Source organism: Poecilia reticulata, linkage group LG2 (genome assembly GCF_000633615.1).
Source record: "Poecilia reticulata strain Guanapo linkage group LG2, Guppy_female_1.0+MT, whole genome shotgun sequence".
Classification (NCBI taxonomy): Eukaryota; Metazoa; Chordata; class Actinopteri; order Cyprinodontiformes; family Poeciliidae; genus Poecilia; species Poecilia reticulata.
In genome coordinates this window covers 31,866,684-31,884,379 of record NC_024332.1, presented here as the reverse complement: position 1 = coordinate 31,884,379, position 17,696 = coordinate 31,866,684, and the positions used below count along the sequence as shown (strand labels likewise).

Here is a 17,696-nt window from a genome sequence, read left to right as displayed (position 1 = left end):
GGGATATTCTTTGTYAGAGCACTTTCAAGTTTTTTCATATCGCAATAAAACTGATAATCTGTTATGTTTTTGTTGTTTTAGTTTTTATGTGCCACTGCAAGGCTATTGATCCCCCATCTGGTCATCCTTCACAAAACTTTCTGAAGGCACCCACGGTGATTGATAACTGAACTTTTAATCGTTTTATGGGTGAAAATAGGTTTCAGAAGAATCCTTTTGTTGGAGATTTTGCTACAACATTCTTTTTTATTTTATGAACCTCCTAAACGATGATAAACATAACGGCACCTACAGACGTGACCCGCAGGACACAGCATTTTTAATGGACACAATATATTGGCTTCCTGCCACGGAAAGCGATGGGGGGGCACAGTCCCCACAGATGGAGTCACTGAGAGACAGACTCCAAATTGGGCACCAGGGGAGGCTCAGCTCGGCTGGAGCCCGTTTCTCTGCTCTCTCAATCATCCAAATCGTTTTGAGCTTTATTCTTGGGACATTTCAGAGATTAGACAAGCGGTGAGTGTCAGCTTTCATCACTTCTATCAGAAAAAAAAAAAAAAAAAAACTAAAGCCGCTCACATGCTGGATGATGATTCGCAACTTCAATGATTCGTTTCGGATCATTTTCTGTTTATTAGTTTCTTAATCGACTCTGAAGTTTTAAGCTCTACGAGCAGGATGTGGTGCTTCCCAGTAGCGTGATTGGACGCAGTGGGGTATGTGACGTTCCTCCATTATTTGTAACCCAGCAACTGCCCCAGTGAATGACCAGTTGAACAAATCCTATTAATGACACCGCTCCACACTCTCAGCAGCTCCGATGGGAAAACTCTGGTTTCGCTTTGGCTCAGCCACAGGTTTGTTCCTACGGTCTACGTATTGGTGTGAAATCAACAATTAGCTTCAAAAATTTAAAAGAAGAATGCTCTTGTTTGGATAAGAGTTCTCTTTTGTGTTCCAGATATGGATTCTGACCATTATTTTGACACGCAGAGGTCTGGTGTGCGCACGCGCACCGCTGTGCCACCGCCTTCTACCTGAGAGGAGCACACCTGGAACCAACGAGACGGAAGTTTGTTGAAGTCAGAGAGAAAACTTTTGTCTTTTTGAAATGTGAACTTTTTTGTGGGATTAAAGCAGCAAACAGATGATCTCCGGTTGGCGCAAAATGCCATATCCGTGGATTTTTAAAACTTCGTTAATGAACTGCCAAGCGTAACCTTCAGTTCAGCGACTTGCGGTACGTGTTGTTTCGTTTGAAGGAATGCGAAATCACTTGTCATTCTGATAAACAGATTTAAGACAATTCCGATTAAGAATTTACACATACTTGTTCCAATTGAACCATGTGTGGTTAATGTTTTGATGGTAATTAAGTTGTGTTTGCTGTTTTTTTTTAATTTTCTATGTTAAAATTCATATTGAACTGAAACTCATTTTGCGCTGTTAAAAAAACTTAAATCAGTAAAACTGATGTAGCAATTTACATTACCTATGGATGGACGTTTCTCCTGCTATACATTAGATAATTTAAGATCTAAAACAAGTTAAATTCTAACTAGTATATAATAAACTTTAAATAATTGAAGGTGTCAACTTCAGGCTAAAACGACAAGGAAGGGCAAAGGGAGTGTTTTTTCTTAAAACATAAAATATAATTGAATAATAGGCTAATATGTTTAATATTCAATCCAGCCAAGGTAGCTTGTAACCTTCCCTGGCACAGGATGTGCCATTCATTTTGACTTTTGCACTGTCGTTAAATTATTGTGATTGGGCCATGAAATCATATTTAAATTATGTCTTTAAAAGTAAATCGCTTGTACAGTTGAGGCCAAAATTATTTAWGCCTCTGGCAGATTTGGGTTTAGAGTAATCATTTAATATTTTCAACACATTACTTATGACTAAAATTTACATTAACTTAAGAAAAACAAAACAAAAAAAAACACAATCATACTCCCAAATGTGGGGGTATGATTGTTACCACACCTTTACAGTTTGACTATAAAGGTGTGATGATGCATCAAAATCATGACGTGAGAATCCAACCTCTCCTACCCAAATACAGTGTTTTGACGAATCCCAAATAAGCATCAAAGAGCTTTCATTCTTGTCTTATAATAATAATAATAATAATTAATAATAAAAAACATTTTAAAGATATCTCTCCATTGTAGGAATGTCCAAGATGACAGAATTCAGTGCAATCTTAGAATACAAACAAACTTTGAAATAACACTGCAGTGTAGCACCAATACATAGTAAATGATGTGTAATTTGCATCTAATGGTTACTACTCCAGGATGTTTCTCTCTTAACATTAAACACTGCATTTACTTTGTTAATGTATGACCATGTGTGTTTATTACAGCTGGATCTTCATCCACAACCAGCCACAGCCAAGAAAGAAGGATGACTGTTTTTCGAAGAGTTCTCCGAAGACCACTGCACCCACTTAAACTGGTCATAGTGACCTTAGTGTTTGTCACATTTCTGTTTTTTATACAATGGGAAGTGGGGGCACAAAGCCAACAGGAGGATCCCTGGCTGAAGGAGATGGCAGTGAAGCGTGACAGCATGCTGGGAATGGTCATAGGGGCTGTCAATAACTTCAAGCAGGCAAAGCCAAAGATGCAGATCAAAGCCCCCGTACGGCAGCAGGATGAACCAGGGGGAGCCTCCTGCCTGCCGGGTCACTACACTGCTGCTGAGCTCAGGCCGGCTTTAGAGAGGCCACCCCAGAACCCTCTCTCTCCTGGAGCTGCTGGGAAACCTTTCCACACCGATTCGCTCAGTCCGGAAGAACAGAAGGAGAAGGACAGGGGTGAAGAGAAACACTGCTTCAACGTTTATGCAAGCGATCGCGTCTCCTTGAGCCGAGACCTGGGCGCAGACACAAGACCACCAGAGTATGTGGACATCTTTATAAACTTTTCTATATAGACACAGTAATCCAACCCTGCTTTCAAATCTAAATAAATTACATATATTTACTCTTGGTAGCCGAGGAAAATGTCTGGCCAAAACCACTGAGATGATTGTATTGACTAAGTTATTATTTCTGCATGCCGGCATGATCTTTGTGGCCGAGTTCAGACGAAAGTTGAAATATAAGTACTTGATTGTAGTCACCACATATCACAGGCAGAAAGGTCATCCATCTGAATTGCTAAACGGGTCGCATGTATTTGAACTACTGAGCAACATCTCCCCCATTCCAGCTTAAAGGTTGACAAAGGAAGCTTAAGTAGACTCCCCACTGGCAACGTGCTGCAGTTGTAGTAACCACAGACTCTTAAGACTTTCAGGATAGTCACTTCTTTTTTTTTCTCCCATTGTCCTCCTTTTTGCAGATGCATCGAGCAAACCTTTAAGCGCTGTCCCCCCTTGCCGACCACCAGTGTGATTATTGTGTTTCACAACGAGGCGTGGAGCACTCTGCTGAGGACGGTTTACAGCGTCCTCCACACTTCCCCTGCAATTCTCCTCAAGGAGATCATCCTGGTGGACGACGCCAGTGTGGATGGTAAAAAAAAAAATTAAATGGGACCCCTGTAAAGACCACTCTGCTGAGCTTTTGGGTTCATTACAGGCAGCATGCTGGGTGGGCAGCTCATAGGAGAGCACTATATTCCTTCTATGGCTTTTGATGTGGATAACAAATGAACTCAGGAGGCTGTTGGTGAATACTTTCTAAGGATTTAGCAGCGACTGGCCTCAGAAGAGATAACACAACAATATTGGTCAGATGTATTAAGAAACTAGCATACTGGGAAGTCTTATCCAAGCAGGACATACATTGTAATTAAAATCTCTGTTACACCATTTAACATGCAAACTTATGAGGTACTCCAAGTTTGCATCTTATTAGAGAGCTACTGTTTAGAAATGTATCGTCTATTTCTAATCTCCATTCTCTGTGAAGGACTGGACTGTATGCCAATTTTAGCCAATTTTGATTTCTCTTCAAAAACTTGTAGAGCATTTGAAATATTTTTTCTTTGGTGTCTTGTGATGAGTGGTATATATATTTGTCCCTTTCACAATTTAATTGGTAAATGGATTGGCATTACTAACTTTAGACAGCAGTCTCTTTGTTTTCCAGGAAATGTAAACTCTTATCTTAATGGTGACATTTCCAATATGCTAATATTTACAAATCCAACATGCTGCACGGCTGACAGTTTGTTAGCTCAAAGTGCTTAAACAGAGCAATCTAGCTGTGATATGCTTATCCTTCCTGGTATAAACTGTAAGTCTTGTCATCATTCTCTATCTTGCAGTGAGCTTTTACTCAATTCAATCCTGTGCCCATTTGACAAAATGTTCCAGTCCAGGTATAAATTGATTTAATGTGGCGGAAGTAAAACATGGCTTTGAGCAAAATGATCAGCACCAACCACAGTCCGATTTTGAGCACTAATAATGAAAATGTATAGCTATAAATGTTACCGCAGTAGCAACCTTCACACTGCAGACTGCTGTAGTTACTGTGACGTGATAGTGCTTAGGTATGGTGTTTTGACGGCTTTTAAAAAAGATCGTGGAAGAAGATTTTTAAGTTTTGGTGAAGGTAAACACTCCTCTGATCCAGTCACCAGACCATTTTACAGTTCATTTCTAATTCCGGTAGTTATTTTGAACTTCACAGAAACAATTAATTTCTCATTCTCCGCATCTGTTCTTTGAATCCCAGCTTTCAACAGACTCTTTTAATTACAATCTTAAATTTTCAGATGTATTGAAGGATGACCTGGATGAGTATCTGAAGCAGCTGAATATTGTCCGAGTAGTCCGTCAGCGAGAGAGGAAAGGACTCATAACCGCTCGCCTGCTGGGTGCCTCCGTGGCCACCGGTGACACCCTCACCTTTCTCGACGCCCATTGTTAGTCAGCACCACTCACGTCACCAAACACTTAAGCTATTTTACACACGCCCTTAACTATGCACTGTATTGTACTTGAAAATGTTTGTGATTGTAGCAATGAATAATAATAGAGCTGTGACGGGTTGTCTTCTCTATACATGTACTAACAGGTGAGTGTTTCCATGGATGGCTGGAACCTCTGCTGGCCAGGATTGCTGAGAACTACACTGCCGTTGTGAGTCCTGACATAACAACTATTGACCTCAACACGTTTGAGTTCATGAAACCTTCCCCATATGGTCAGCACCACAATCGGGGGAACTTTGACTGGGGTCTCTCTTTTGGCTGGGAGACTCTACCCGATCATGAGAAGCAGAGGAGAAAGGATGAAACGTATCCCATAAAGTAAATACAATGTGTGACTCAATAGAGAGTGTGACCAATGTGTTAATATTTAACCTCCTGTAATAAAATCCTTGTACGTTATAGGACTCCCACATTTGCAGGTGGACTCTTTTCAATTTCTAAAGAATATTTTTACCATATTGGAAGCTATGATGAAAAAATGGAAATCTGGGGTGCTGAAAACATTGAGATGTCGTTTAGGGTAAGATGTCACTTTGGTGTAATTTTTAGCATCAGATTTCTTATTTATAACCGCCTTTGAGCCTAGGAGTTTTTCCAGTTTCCAGAAGGTGTCACGGGTGTGTCTAACTCTGCATCTGTTTCTGCCGGCTTCCATTAACTTGCAGGTGTGGCAGTGTGGTGGACAGCTGGAGATCATCCCATGTTCCGTTGTTGGTCATGTTTTCAGGACCAAAAGTCCACATACGTTCCCTAAGGGCACGCAGGTGATTGCTCGGAATCAGGTACGACTGGCTGAGGTCTGGATGGACGAATACAAGGAGATCTTTTACCGTCGTAACCAGCAAGCTGCACAAATGGCCAAGAATGTAAGTGCCAGTTTTGCTGTTAATACGCTTCTGAAATTATGTCAATTAAATGTACTTATCTTGAAGGAGTAGCAAATTGCTCCTGAGGCTGTGTCTTGTGTTTTCACCACTTATGGCTGTGTATGAGAGTTTTCAACACCACTTATTATCTCCCTCTTTAGACAAGCTTGAGCAAATCCCAGCTCCTGTCCTTGAAATGCTTACAACAAGCCTTAGATCTGATTATAAGTTACTTGAGATGCTCTCATAGGGGAAAGCATGCTCTCTCCAGGAGAAAGGTTTAGGAGGTTAATTCTCTATATAAATTCTTTCAACATACACATAGAGATGCTTTCTATAGCATCTAGTGCCGATGCTATCGAAAGAACATCAGTACTACTTCATGACAGACTCGTGGTGCTGACTGACGTGCTCTTGAAGGGGTCATAAACATTTCTCTAAGGGCTTTACTTCACAAAAAGAGGTCAATCCATTCCTGCAGATTTCAAACAGACATGGTGTTGTCCACAACTCCTCAGGGTCCAGTGTGCTAAATTCTCTTTGCTGTATTAATAAAGAGCTCTTGTCATTATTTCCCTTTCACCCCTTTTCAATTCATTTAGTTTTTAAACAGAACTACAATACAGGTTCATATGTTGTTTTATAATGGACCAACACTATGTATTTAAGTTAGAATGCAATTTCACGATTTTATTCTTATCTGTAAGCACTATTACCATCAAATTTAAAAAGATTGACGATCACTCAGATGGCATCTAATTTTTTTAAATATTTTTATTGCCACATGTTTTTATTTTCCCCATATTATTGGTGGTTCAGAGTGTTACTTTGTCACCGGTTTCCAAACATGTGGCTTCTATCACGTTGAAAATCATTCCTTAAAACAATTCAAGTTTCAGTTTCCAAATGTCTAAATGAATGTACTGAAGTTTGCCTGTATGCACCCATTAGGATTTTGTTTTGCATTTTTCACTCTTACAATTTTGAGAAATAAATGTTTTTAATGCCTTTGAAAACAAAGTTTATAGTTTGTTACTAGGGTGTCATTGTTTACTAGGGTGTAACTAATTTATTCCTTGCCAAGAGAGTGACTTTTTTTTCTCACCCCCTCACCACAGCACAGCTGTGCAAATGTTATTGCAAAATTAAGAGGTTGCAGATTTAAACATTCTAAATATCTTTTTCACTTTAAAGTGAACACGCCACAGTTTTTAGTTGAGGTAGGTCAGATACTAATACATTTATCCTTGTGCATGACAGGTCTAGTATTAAAGTTTTTTTTTTTGTATTTCTTCAATGCATGTAAGCCACAATTTTTTTACCTTAAAATGCATCAACAAACAGCATGTAATCTGATGATTTTTTTTTTTTTTTTTTTTGTGAAGAAAATCTGAAAGATTAGGGACACATTATTGATGCATAAAATCAGTTCTGTTTTATTTTGAATTCTACTTCCATCAAGCTATGTTTAATACAGTGTAGTTATAGGACTTTTTATCAATTTAAGAGTAGGTCAGATCTCAGAAGAAACAGAAGATCAATGTCTTTCAGGAAATGGCTGATTGGTGTATCTCTAATTTTTAGTAATGTATATAAACATTTATTTAGTTTTCCAATTATTTCAAATCTCTCTGTGTACTGATGAGACATGGGGCCAAGACAGTGTCTTTAAATGCTTAAATCTTTAGCTACCCCTTAACTACTTTTGTTTTTTGTCTTTACGATAGAGAAATTTTGGAGATATTTCCAAACGTGTGGAYCTCCGGGAGCGACTGCAGTGCAAAAGCTTCTCGTGGTATTTGAACAACGTTTATCCAGAAGTTTTTATGCCTGATCTAAACCCAGTCTTCTTTGGCTCGGTAAGATCACACTCTCTACCAACAGTTCTCCTCTTTTCAGACCCCATAGCTCTGTCTAGCCACTGTGAGTTTCCTCTTGGGATTTCTTTTTGGTACAAGTCAGTTCCAATTTAACACCACTAAAAGCACTTCAGAGGCTAAAGTTGTTTGAACAGCTTGTGCTGGATGTTAGTTTTTCATTTAGTTTCCTCTTGCTCACTCGCACTTTCCAATTTTTTCACTCATTTTTTTTTTCTTCTGTAGGTAAAAAATGTGGGGAAAGACACATGTCTGGATGCTGGAGAGAACAACGAGGGTGGGAAACCGCTGATTATGTACTCATGTCATGGACTAGGTGGAAACCAGGTCAGAAAAAAAAAAGCACTTTCTATCTGTCTTGTCAAAACCACGGTGGGATTTCACCACCTTTTTTGACGGTGATTTAATTTTCCAACATTTCCTGCACCCCCAGTACTTTGAGTATTCCACACGTCACGAAATTAGACACAACATTCAGAAGGAGCTTTGTTTGCATGGGGCAGGGTTGGCTGTGACGCTGGAAGACTGCCAGTACAAAGGCATGAATACATTTGTAGGAACCCAACAAAAATGGGAACTGAAGGATGTGAGTTTGCTCTTCCATTTGTTTCATTTCAGATTCGCTGGTTACCCTTTATGTTTGTAGCCGAGTAGTAATGTTATCCCCTCTTTCCTTAGAACCAGTTTCTCTACTTGCCAGGATTGAACATGTGTCTAACTGCCCATCATGAGAATCCATACTTGGCTCCATGCAACCCCTCAGACAAATATCAACACTGGTCCTTCGTCTGAGTCTGCAAACCACTACTTTGCAAATGTCAGCTTTGTATGTGTGAAGCATACAAGGACACAAGTATCTCACAATGTATGCAGCTTTTTTTTAGATTATAAACTACATTGAATTTTTATTTATTTTTTTATACATAAAAGGAATAAACTTTGCTATTGCTGATGTTGGAAATTGTGGATTTTGGAAGAATACATCCTGTGCCTCTGCTACAAGAATTCATTCAGTTGCACATTAGACAAGTGCCTTTTATGTTTTAGATCACTTTACAACCAAAGCATACTCCTAATTGTTAGCTAAAGCTGGCATATACTGCAACAAGATACACTGAGGATGTGCATTTCAATCTAAACAGTAAAAGTGGTGGTTAAAAAAAGTCCTAGTAAAGTGATGGACAGTATAAATAGGAAATGTCCCTTTAAAAACTATGAAGTGCCTCAGATCTCACATTTTTTTTATTAGTCTTTATATGAAATTGGTAATGGTTGGGTAATTTTTTGTTGAAAACCATCTGGGGCACAAGTAGTTAAATCAAGTTATCCAACTTTCCTTTTTAAGACCTATTTTTATAATGCGATAGATTGTAAAAGGACCACTTGATTTGTTAAGTTAGTGTGTCTGAAGATGTTTAAATATCAAAAGACAAAACTTACAGTAATTACAAACTGCAATATAAACATAAGATTAGTAAAACAACATGAGTGATTGAAATTTATTTTTAAAATCGGCTATATATGTCAATTATTTAGGGTTTATGCTTAAGTGTTTATGAAGGGGAACTCTCAGTTTATTATAAGAAACTCCACTTAATTAAATGCCTCTGCAGGAGTGAACCTATGAATTTCTGGTGCAGGCACTAGTGTTTTGAGGGCTGTGAATGTTGCGTTGGGGCTTCAGATTGAACGTGGTGACTTTTATGAAATGGCAAATGTTTTGTGTTCAGTGTACTTAAAGTCTGAAGATGTGATTATGAGATAAATAAATTGTTTTGGGTAAAGCTAGCTTCACTCACGCTTCCCTTCTGTGGTCAGCAGAGGGCACTTTTGCACCTACGAATGGCAAGCTTCTACAGTACAGACAATGTGCATTCAAAATGTTTCATAACATCACATTTTATAAAATGAATTTGAAAACATGTCAAAATACAACAACTGAAAGTTATGTAGGCTTTATGTACAGTTAAAAACATAACTTGGAAAAACAAAATGGACCATTTTGTGCAAATCCTATGCATTTCACCAAATATGAAACAGAATTAAAGAAACCAGGCACATGAAGCGTTACAATTCACGTAAACTTGCATGAAACAAAAGACAATTTTAACATATCAAGTTACTTAATACAGACTTTTAGTAAACCACAATAAATACACATGTCATTTAACCATTCATAAATACTGAAAATTATAACACAGTAATCCTAAGTGGATGCAACGCCTTTAAGAACCTTCCCACACTGTACACTTTGGCACAATTTCTATGTATTATAGGCTTGCATTCATGAAACTGATGACTTCAAAGTTATTTGGGGACTTTCTGGGAGATCCCATCTAATGAACAAAATGGTGACGATTGAATGCTAAACTCAGTAAATGTGAATGTATATTTAAGCTTGAAAATGGAGTACATTCTTGTGTTTACGCATGAGCAAAGACTTAATGGGCTTCGTTTGAGCTTTTCCATAAAATCTTAGAATTCTACTGAATGTTGAGCACTTCAGTTTCATTCTGTCAATGTTTACAAATGCCACTATGCACACATTTTAAATGAACAGGCTTCATGGCTAAAACGATTCAATAGTTTAACTTTTAACGCTCATAAGATCGATCCTATTTAAAATTAGACTTTGATTGTCAACTCTGTAACCATTTACCTGAAGAACAAATCTGAATTCTGCAAAGCAGCTGTAAATGAAAAGGTTATTCTATGCTGTTTTAAGAACTTATCTTAAAAAGAAAATCCCAATCATGCCTATTGAATCTCCTTTAGTTAATGTTATTGGAGCAACATAAAAACAACTTCCTCTTTAGACTGTAAGGTGTAATTTAATCATTTTAAATCAGCCTTTCCTTTGGTATTTAAAGCAGATCAACACTGAACCAGGAAGACTTTCACTAATGACTGTAGCATTTGTAGACAGAAAAGGAATTGTTTCTTAACTAAAAGAATGCATGAATGTTTTTACCAAATGGATGTATGGACACTTGATAGAGGCAGAGGGAAAAGGATAGAATGTACACTGTTTTTATCTTTTTTGAAAGACTATCGATGTAGAAAATGTGGGCGAGCTCCATGGAACAGAACAGTCCTCACCTGCCAAAAAGTCTCTTGTGGAAATGGGATACCCCCGGACGCTGAAACATTTAATATTTTTTTTAAGGAAAGGAACAACCATAAAAAAAGGTTTGCAATGATCATGACCTATAGCTCGAGAAAGGAATCAACAGCCAGACCACTAAGGTTACTCAGGTGTTGAGCAAGTGGCTTCTCAGAGGAGAGGATGTGTTATTTGCATTCCATAAGTAATATTGTTGCTCTTCTGCACCTTTTGGCTGCATTTTTGCCTGCTTGTGCTCCCTTGATTTTGCACATGAGCAATGTCTACTATTGTAATCTACAAGCTAGAACCGAAGGTACAAAATGGTATATGCCCTTAAGAAAAAAAAAAAAACTTTGTTGTCTTCAAGGAATCAAACATTTTCTGGATTATTTAAAAATAAACCAAACATATATCTGCTGTAACTGCTAATTTTGTATGCAATTTTAATATATAATTGTTTTAAACATAAGATTTGGTCATTAATAACCAAAAACGTGCCACTGGACCCCTAATAAGACTAAGTGCAAAAATCATCAAAATGACAAGACTGGTCACTTGGATTTAAATGAATTCTGAAATCTTGTGATTTTGAAGACATAAAAGAAGATAACTGTACATTATTAATGCAACTTGTTTTGTAAGCGGAGGCAATTTTTCCAATGAGTCCCAATTGGCATGCATATTTTTACGAAAACATTTACAATATATATATAAGGATACACTTATAATTCAGTCACAATAAATAAAACTGACAATTTTTTTTTGCACATACAGCAGACAGTTCAATCTACAGTACAATATTTGCTTGAATACTAGAACTTGAGTTCTGCAAGTACAAGCTACATTGCACAGTATGACATTAGTTGTGTTTGTATTTTTTTATATTGTCTCGTGTTTTGGAGTTGAGCACGAACACTGTAACGGAGAAACCTGCATTTGTCAACAGTACCACGAAAGTGTTTCCATCACAAACCTATGGCTTAAGAGTTACGGATGAAAAATGTAGTATTGTTTTGTAAATTGCTCTGAAAGTAGTTTTCAAAAAAGGCAATGAAGATGTTTCATAAAAGTATGCCATAGTCGAGTTCAAGTGAGGATGTAATAATTAAAAGCTTGAGGCCTTTTAATTGGCTGTGACCTCAGGGCAATGGTCTGGTAAAGGGAGTTTCTTAGTATTGTTTGATAGTGAGGTTACATCAGGATGTTCGTTAGCACTTGATTCTTGGGGTGGCTGTTCTGCTGCCATACCGGTGACGCTGTTACTGCTGTAGGACTCCTGGCTGTTGTTGTTGTTAAGGTAGTTTTGAAACTCTGTCTGGTTCTGGTTCTCACGCTGCTCCACAAACATGGCCTTGGACAGCACCTTGGCGTTTTGGTCAGGTGGGTAGCGACACAAAGCGGCAGCCGGACCGCCCCCATTCAGATTACGGTGGTGACTGGTTGTGTACTCCTCCTCCGTATGATTAGAGTAGCCGGTGAATTCCCCAGAGGTCATGCTGAACGGTCCCTGGGCCAAATTTTCATTGGTTGCGCCGACCGGTTCTGGGAATGCTAACACCTCCGTGTAGGACTCACTGGGCCGACTGGCATGGACATTCGAGTCGGCACTGGAGCTCCCCAGCTGATAGTAGTCAGCGGAGGAAGAGTTTATTATGTAAGGGTTTCCATTTATACGGCTGTCGTGACCCACGGAGCCGTCAGTGTAGCACATCACCGAGGACATTGGCACCACCTCAGTGTGAGAAACTGCTAGAGGCGTCATGTCAGCCTCATAATTCTCACACTTCCCTGCAGGTTCCTCCTCATCCTCTGAGTCGCTATTTGCAAAGCTTTGTGTGCTGGAATCAGACAACCCGCTACATACGCTGCTGCTGTCCTCCTCGTCTTCCTCGTCATCTTCGTTCTCCTCCTCCTCTTCTTCTTCCTCCTCCTCTTCTTCCTCATCCTCCTCGTCTTCATCATCCAGAGGCTCCTCCATCTCATCTGCAGAGTGCAGGTGCATTGCAGCCGTCGGTGGGACAGCATCAGACAAAGAGTACTCCAACCTGTGCTGCGACTGCGTGAACAGGTTCCCGTTCCCCATGTCGTTGGTTTCCGCGCAGTAACAGTTGGCCTGGGAGGTTTGCTGCTGTTCGCGGCTCTTCTCCAGCTCCAGCTTCATGATGGTGTGCAGGAAATGGGTTCGAACGCGGATAGGATTAAACTCTACTCTTCCAGTTGAATTGCTGCAGCCTTCTTTTGTGCAGCCGCATGGAAATGACATGCGATCCACCTGGGGAGAAATACAGCACTCTGGTGATGCAGCATGCTTTCTGTTAAATGATTTTTTTCTGTCCTTTAATGTTTTGTCATCAGTCAGGGCATTTTTCTTTTTAAATAGACGGCACCCTTCACAAATATGGGCAAAAAGGTGTATTTTATGTTTGTTGTTTACTGCATTAACATAATCTCTCGCTGAAAAACTCAACCTTAAATTTAAAGTAATTCAGTGGGAAGGTCGACCTACATTATGTAACAGCTGTTTTCAAAACCACAGTTGCCTTTATCTTCTTTTTTTTTAACAGGACAGGGCCGAATCTTCACTTTGGTCATTCCTTTGCGTTATCTCTCATTTGTCCAGAATCCTGGGTTTAGACTCTTCTTTTAAGCCTTTCCCAAATTGAAGTTTTGGGCAAGGAATTGATTTTTTTGCCGGGTAAACAATCTTTCTGTTTGTTTGGTCATACACTTCGAATCATTATCCAGTTGAAAGATCAAATGGAAACTTGTTTTTGTTATCTGGAAGAGCCATTTCTGATTCCTTTCCAGCAGATTGTTATCCAAAATCTTCAGAAATTTAAAAAAGATTATGATGCAATCTAGTGTAAAGTTCCCTGGGCCTTTGGATAAGAAACAGGTCCACAGATCTTTCACCATTACCCTTTATGCCCATTGTTGGTCAGCAACGTTGGGTTGTTCATCAGAAAATAACAAGGGAATATTTTTCAATGCATGTTTTCTACATATTCAGCTCATGTTCCACCCATACTTTTAGTTGCAAGAAAGCACATTTTCAGGATTTGTCTCCCATTACGATCTCAGAAGCATTTAGCCAACTTAACATTTGTAACGGTAGGATAGAAAATGTTTTGGATAAACGCATCTAGCGGTATTTATCAAAGTTTAGTAACACTAAGGTTGCAACTTGCTTCATAAAGTCATGATTTACTAGTGAAAGCTTTTCCACCCTCATAAAAGCTTTAAAACAAATCTGAATTTAATTATGGCTGACATGGGAGAGTTTGGTAAAAACTAACTTAAATGTCTTAAGGTTGATTTTTCACCTTACTATTAAATACATTTTTATCAAATTAAGTTAAACTTTTATAAATCTTTCACTGTGAGAATATGCMACTGCAATAAAAGACTCAATTTAAAGAATTATTACATGCTTACAAGGTCTGTCAACAAATGTGTAAAGACTCTGTGTAAAATATCTATTTTGTGGAATTTACCTGACACTTGATCCCTGCAATGCTACAAGCACACGTCTCAGGATCACAGAAAAGCCTGCAGTCACAGCCACAGTCTTCTCTGGACATGCGAATGGCCCTAAGATCGTGCTTCTCCTCCACGTCAATCTTCTTCACGCCGGAGGAGCGTAGCAGTGCCCGGCGCTTTTTAGTAGTAAGAGGCTGCAAAAAGAAGTACTCATCCACCTCTGTGTTGTCAAGATCAAWGTCGTCATCTGAGATGTCTTCTGCTGTGAGCGTGTCGGCCTCTTCTGACTCCACTGTGCCATTCTTGGTCAGCTGAAAAACAAGATTGGAGCACGTCCAGGCACTTTAAGTATCAACTGTTTACCTAACGCCTCCACGTTAATTTGAAGATTTAGTTTTGTTTAATAGCTCTAATTGTAATTTTTTGATAGGCTACTCTGCAAACAATTAGGATGTAGCAAACTAAGTCAACACTATATTTTTAATATGTTAGAATTAAATTGCTATTATAAAACTAAATACAACAACAAATTGCCTTAAATCCTCAGACCAACGACTTCTGTCTGCTGAACAATATATTACAGGCATTTCTAGACTGAACTGTTCTATTTTTAATTGACCCATAAAAAGCTTTTACCTTTAGCTTTATTGAGTTGAGTTTCTCTTCCTTCAAGTGATCTTTGAGCATATCTCTGTGGATCCTCTCCTGCTCCAAGGCAAACTCTCCAAGGGAGTATTGTCTGACCCAGCTGTGCCTGTTGGACATGCCCAGAGTGCTGCCACCCTGGCTGGGCACACTGGTGAAGCCTTGCCGCCGGCTAAAGTAGTACACGGTCACATTCTCAAAATGCACCCTTCTTGCCCGCAGGCGCTTCTCCCGCTTCAAGATCGAGTCAGCTAAAAAGGAAAGCAGTGGTAACAAAAAGAAATCATGAAAAGAAAACCAAATAAATTGTAAATTATATGTAGAGCATGCAGTACAGTAATTTGTGGCAGAAGAATCATTGATGCTAAAGCTAAACACACAGTGTCAAACATTGACAAGCACTACTTTGTTCTGATTATTTATAAACCATCTCATAAGAACGCCACGATAGCTGTGATAAATGTGTCAATATAAACTGCCATATAGAGTTTATATTGCAGGAATTCTTAAGTTTAGTGGGGGGCTTTTTCTCGCCGTTTTTAACGCTACTTTGGACTCCTCCGTTTGACGGGCATTTCCGGTGAGTCTTTTTATAGAGTTCTACAAGGGGGAGGTGCAAGAAGGAGGACGATTTAGGAGCATAAATTATCCTCCGCATGGCCCAAGGAGCAGAGCAGAGCTCGTTCACTCAGAAGCAGCATTCCCAATGTTCAACCACCAACCCCCCTCCTTCAGAGAGAAAGGACAAATAGAAACCATCTGGTTGCTGCAGCTCTCCGTCTCATACAAGGAGGACAATGCTTTTCATTACAGATGTAAACTGCCGTACCTTCCAAAGGAGAGGCACAACAAAATCAGGTAAAAGGAACCTTTTTTGAACATTGTCGTGTTGGAGATTTTAAGCTATTTCTCTAAAAGCCTAATTATATCTTAGGTGCAAATCGCCTTTGTGCACACAAACATTCCTTACGCCGTTGAAGTCTTTGTCACCTTTGACCTGACTGTTCCTCAAACAAGCTGCAGATGTTTCTTTTTTTTTCCACTACATCATCAGAACAAGAAAATATGAAAATTAAAGCAGTCAAATCAGCCAACTGCTGACATTAAGCAGATCCCCACCAACCAGAGGCTGCAGAGGGAAAGTCTACACTTATATCCCCATACCTCTTATCTCCATTATGTAGATCTATTGCCAAATTGTCATTCATTTAGAAAAAAATTGGCAGTTTTTTTTTTCTTTTTGGCTGTTTAGAGATGCATTCAGAAATTAATTTCACCACTTGATCTTTACAAATGCTGATTGTGCCAAACCTAAATGTAAAACAAGAGAGAGTGAGACTTTCAGCAAATAACAGGAAGGTCCTCTGTCTATTTGGGAAATGCTGAATTTGAAAATGCTGACAGTCTTTTGGAAATCAGAGCTAAGGAAAAGGTAATCCCACATGAGCAAATATACACAGAAATTGCCGTTCTTGTAATACAAGCCGGTACGATGCAAAATAAAGCTTAAACATCCACTTTATGTAGTGTTAACACTATGACACTTTTATAACGGATGACTTTCTCTCACAGCAGCAGTACATCATCTCTATTTGTAACTTAAATAATTGATGACACACAGCAAGAAGTCTTTTGAAAAAACATATGGAATGTTTTATAGCTATATAGTTGTTCAAGAGAAATCGTAAATTGGCCACAAATCTCTGATCAATGAATCTACATTTTTCAACTCATTTTTGACACAGAGACAAATACTGCTTTGATTAATTTGGATGTTTTGTTTAAAAAAAATAAATAAATCCCATTTCTTTTTCTTCAAAGGATCAATTATTTTGTGAAAATAATCTCATCACATGCACACTAAGCCATATTAGAATTGACTTTCTTTACAGGCTTTGAAACTGATATAACTTTAAGAGAGACTGGTTTTACATTTTAAATCAAAGTCAAATCAATCCAAGAGTCACAGCAGAGTGCATCTGCAGTTGGCCTGTTTTTGAGACATCTCTATTGTACAAAGCTTCTTCACATCCCAGCTGTAATTGCTTTTATTTTTGATAAGCTGAAGAAACGACATCTGCAGATTGTTACAGCATTCTGAAAAGTAATCAAACTCAAAATGCTGTCTTCTAAACTACAATTGATTTATGTGGACTAACAGAAAAGTATCAGTGACTTTTGGACAAAAATAACTACTGTTTAAAAAAAAGGAATTTAATTCTGCTTTTATTCATTTTAAATAGCTCAAAATTATTATTTTTCTGATATTTTCATTGTTGAATAAGCATGACTAATAGAAGTTCTTAATGTCAAACATGTTGCTGACGGGTGTTTTAATGCAGCAGTGAATTAAGGGAACCACATGCTGCCAATGCAAAGGTTTACTCCAACAACAGCTGATTATAAATGACTTATTTGATTTTCAGTTGTCCAGCTAACAAGCACATGATTTATGTGCCAGAACAGAGAAATTTAATTTGACTTTAGAGCAATATGTGAGATACTGTGACAAAGGAGGACATGCACAGGATGTGAAAATTCATGATTTGATTTCTGAATAAATTAAGAACATTTTTAAACTAAGGTGGTTTGAGGCTGCTTGCCTCTGTTTTCAATTACTGCAAAGTAATTTTGTTTCCTCCACTGAATTAAGATGAAATATCTATCAGCACGGTACGAGTACAGTTCTTAAAAATCAAAAGGGAGAGCTGTCAAAGAGAGTCTATTGATCTTGGCAGTAATATATATATATATATATATA

General features: G+C 38.5%; 2 protein-coding genes across 4 annotated transcripts in view; one reads left to right on the top strand and one right to left on the bottom strand.

Moving 5' to 3' along the window:
* Window positions 1-385: 385 nt before the first annotated feature.
* galnt3 (UDP-N-acetyl-alpha-D-galactosamine:polypeptide N-acetylgalactosaminyltransferase 3 (GalNAc-T3)) lies at window positions 386-9,492 on the top strand. The gene is made up of 12 exons (XM_008404039.2): window positions 386-860; window positions 965-1,243; window positions 2,378-2,915; window positions 3,360-3,532; window positions 4,743-4,892; window positions 5,045-5,279; window positions 5,364-5,481; window positions 5,627-5,827; window positions 7,555-7,686; window positions 7,930-8,031; window positions 8,138-8,290; window positions 8,383-9,492. The coding sequence occupies exons 3-12, from the start codon at window positions 2,419-2,421 to the stop codon at window positions 8,494-8,496; spliced, it is 1,875 nt and encodes a 624-aa protein (XP_008402261.1). The 5' UTR covers window positions 386-860; window positions 965-1,243; window positions 2,378-2,418; the 3' UTR covers window positions 8,497-9,492.
* Window positions 9,493-9,643: 151 nt separating this feature from the next.
* Window positions 9,644-17,696, bottom strand: part of csrnp3 (cysteine-serine-rich nuclear protein 3) — a 27,254-nt gene continuing 19,201 nt past the window's right edge. For all 3 annotated transcript variants that reach the window (XM_008404041.2, XM_008404042.2, XM_008404040.2), the window contains 3 exons: window positions 14,927-15,186; window positions 14,305-14,601; window positions 9,644-13,082 (listed from right to left, as the gene is read on the bottom strand). In XM_008404041.2, coding sequence (XP_008402263.1) covers window positions 11,934-13,082; window positions 14,305-14,601; window positions 14,927-15,186 — 1,706 coding nt within the window. In that variant the 3' untranslated portion in view covers window positions 9,644-11,933. The remainder of the gene's footprint in view (window positions 13,083-14,304; window positions 14,602-14,926; window positions 15,187-17,696) is intronic.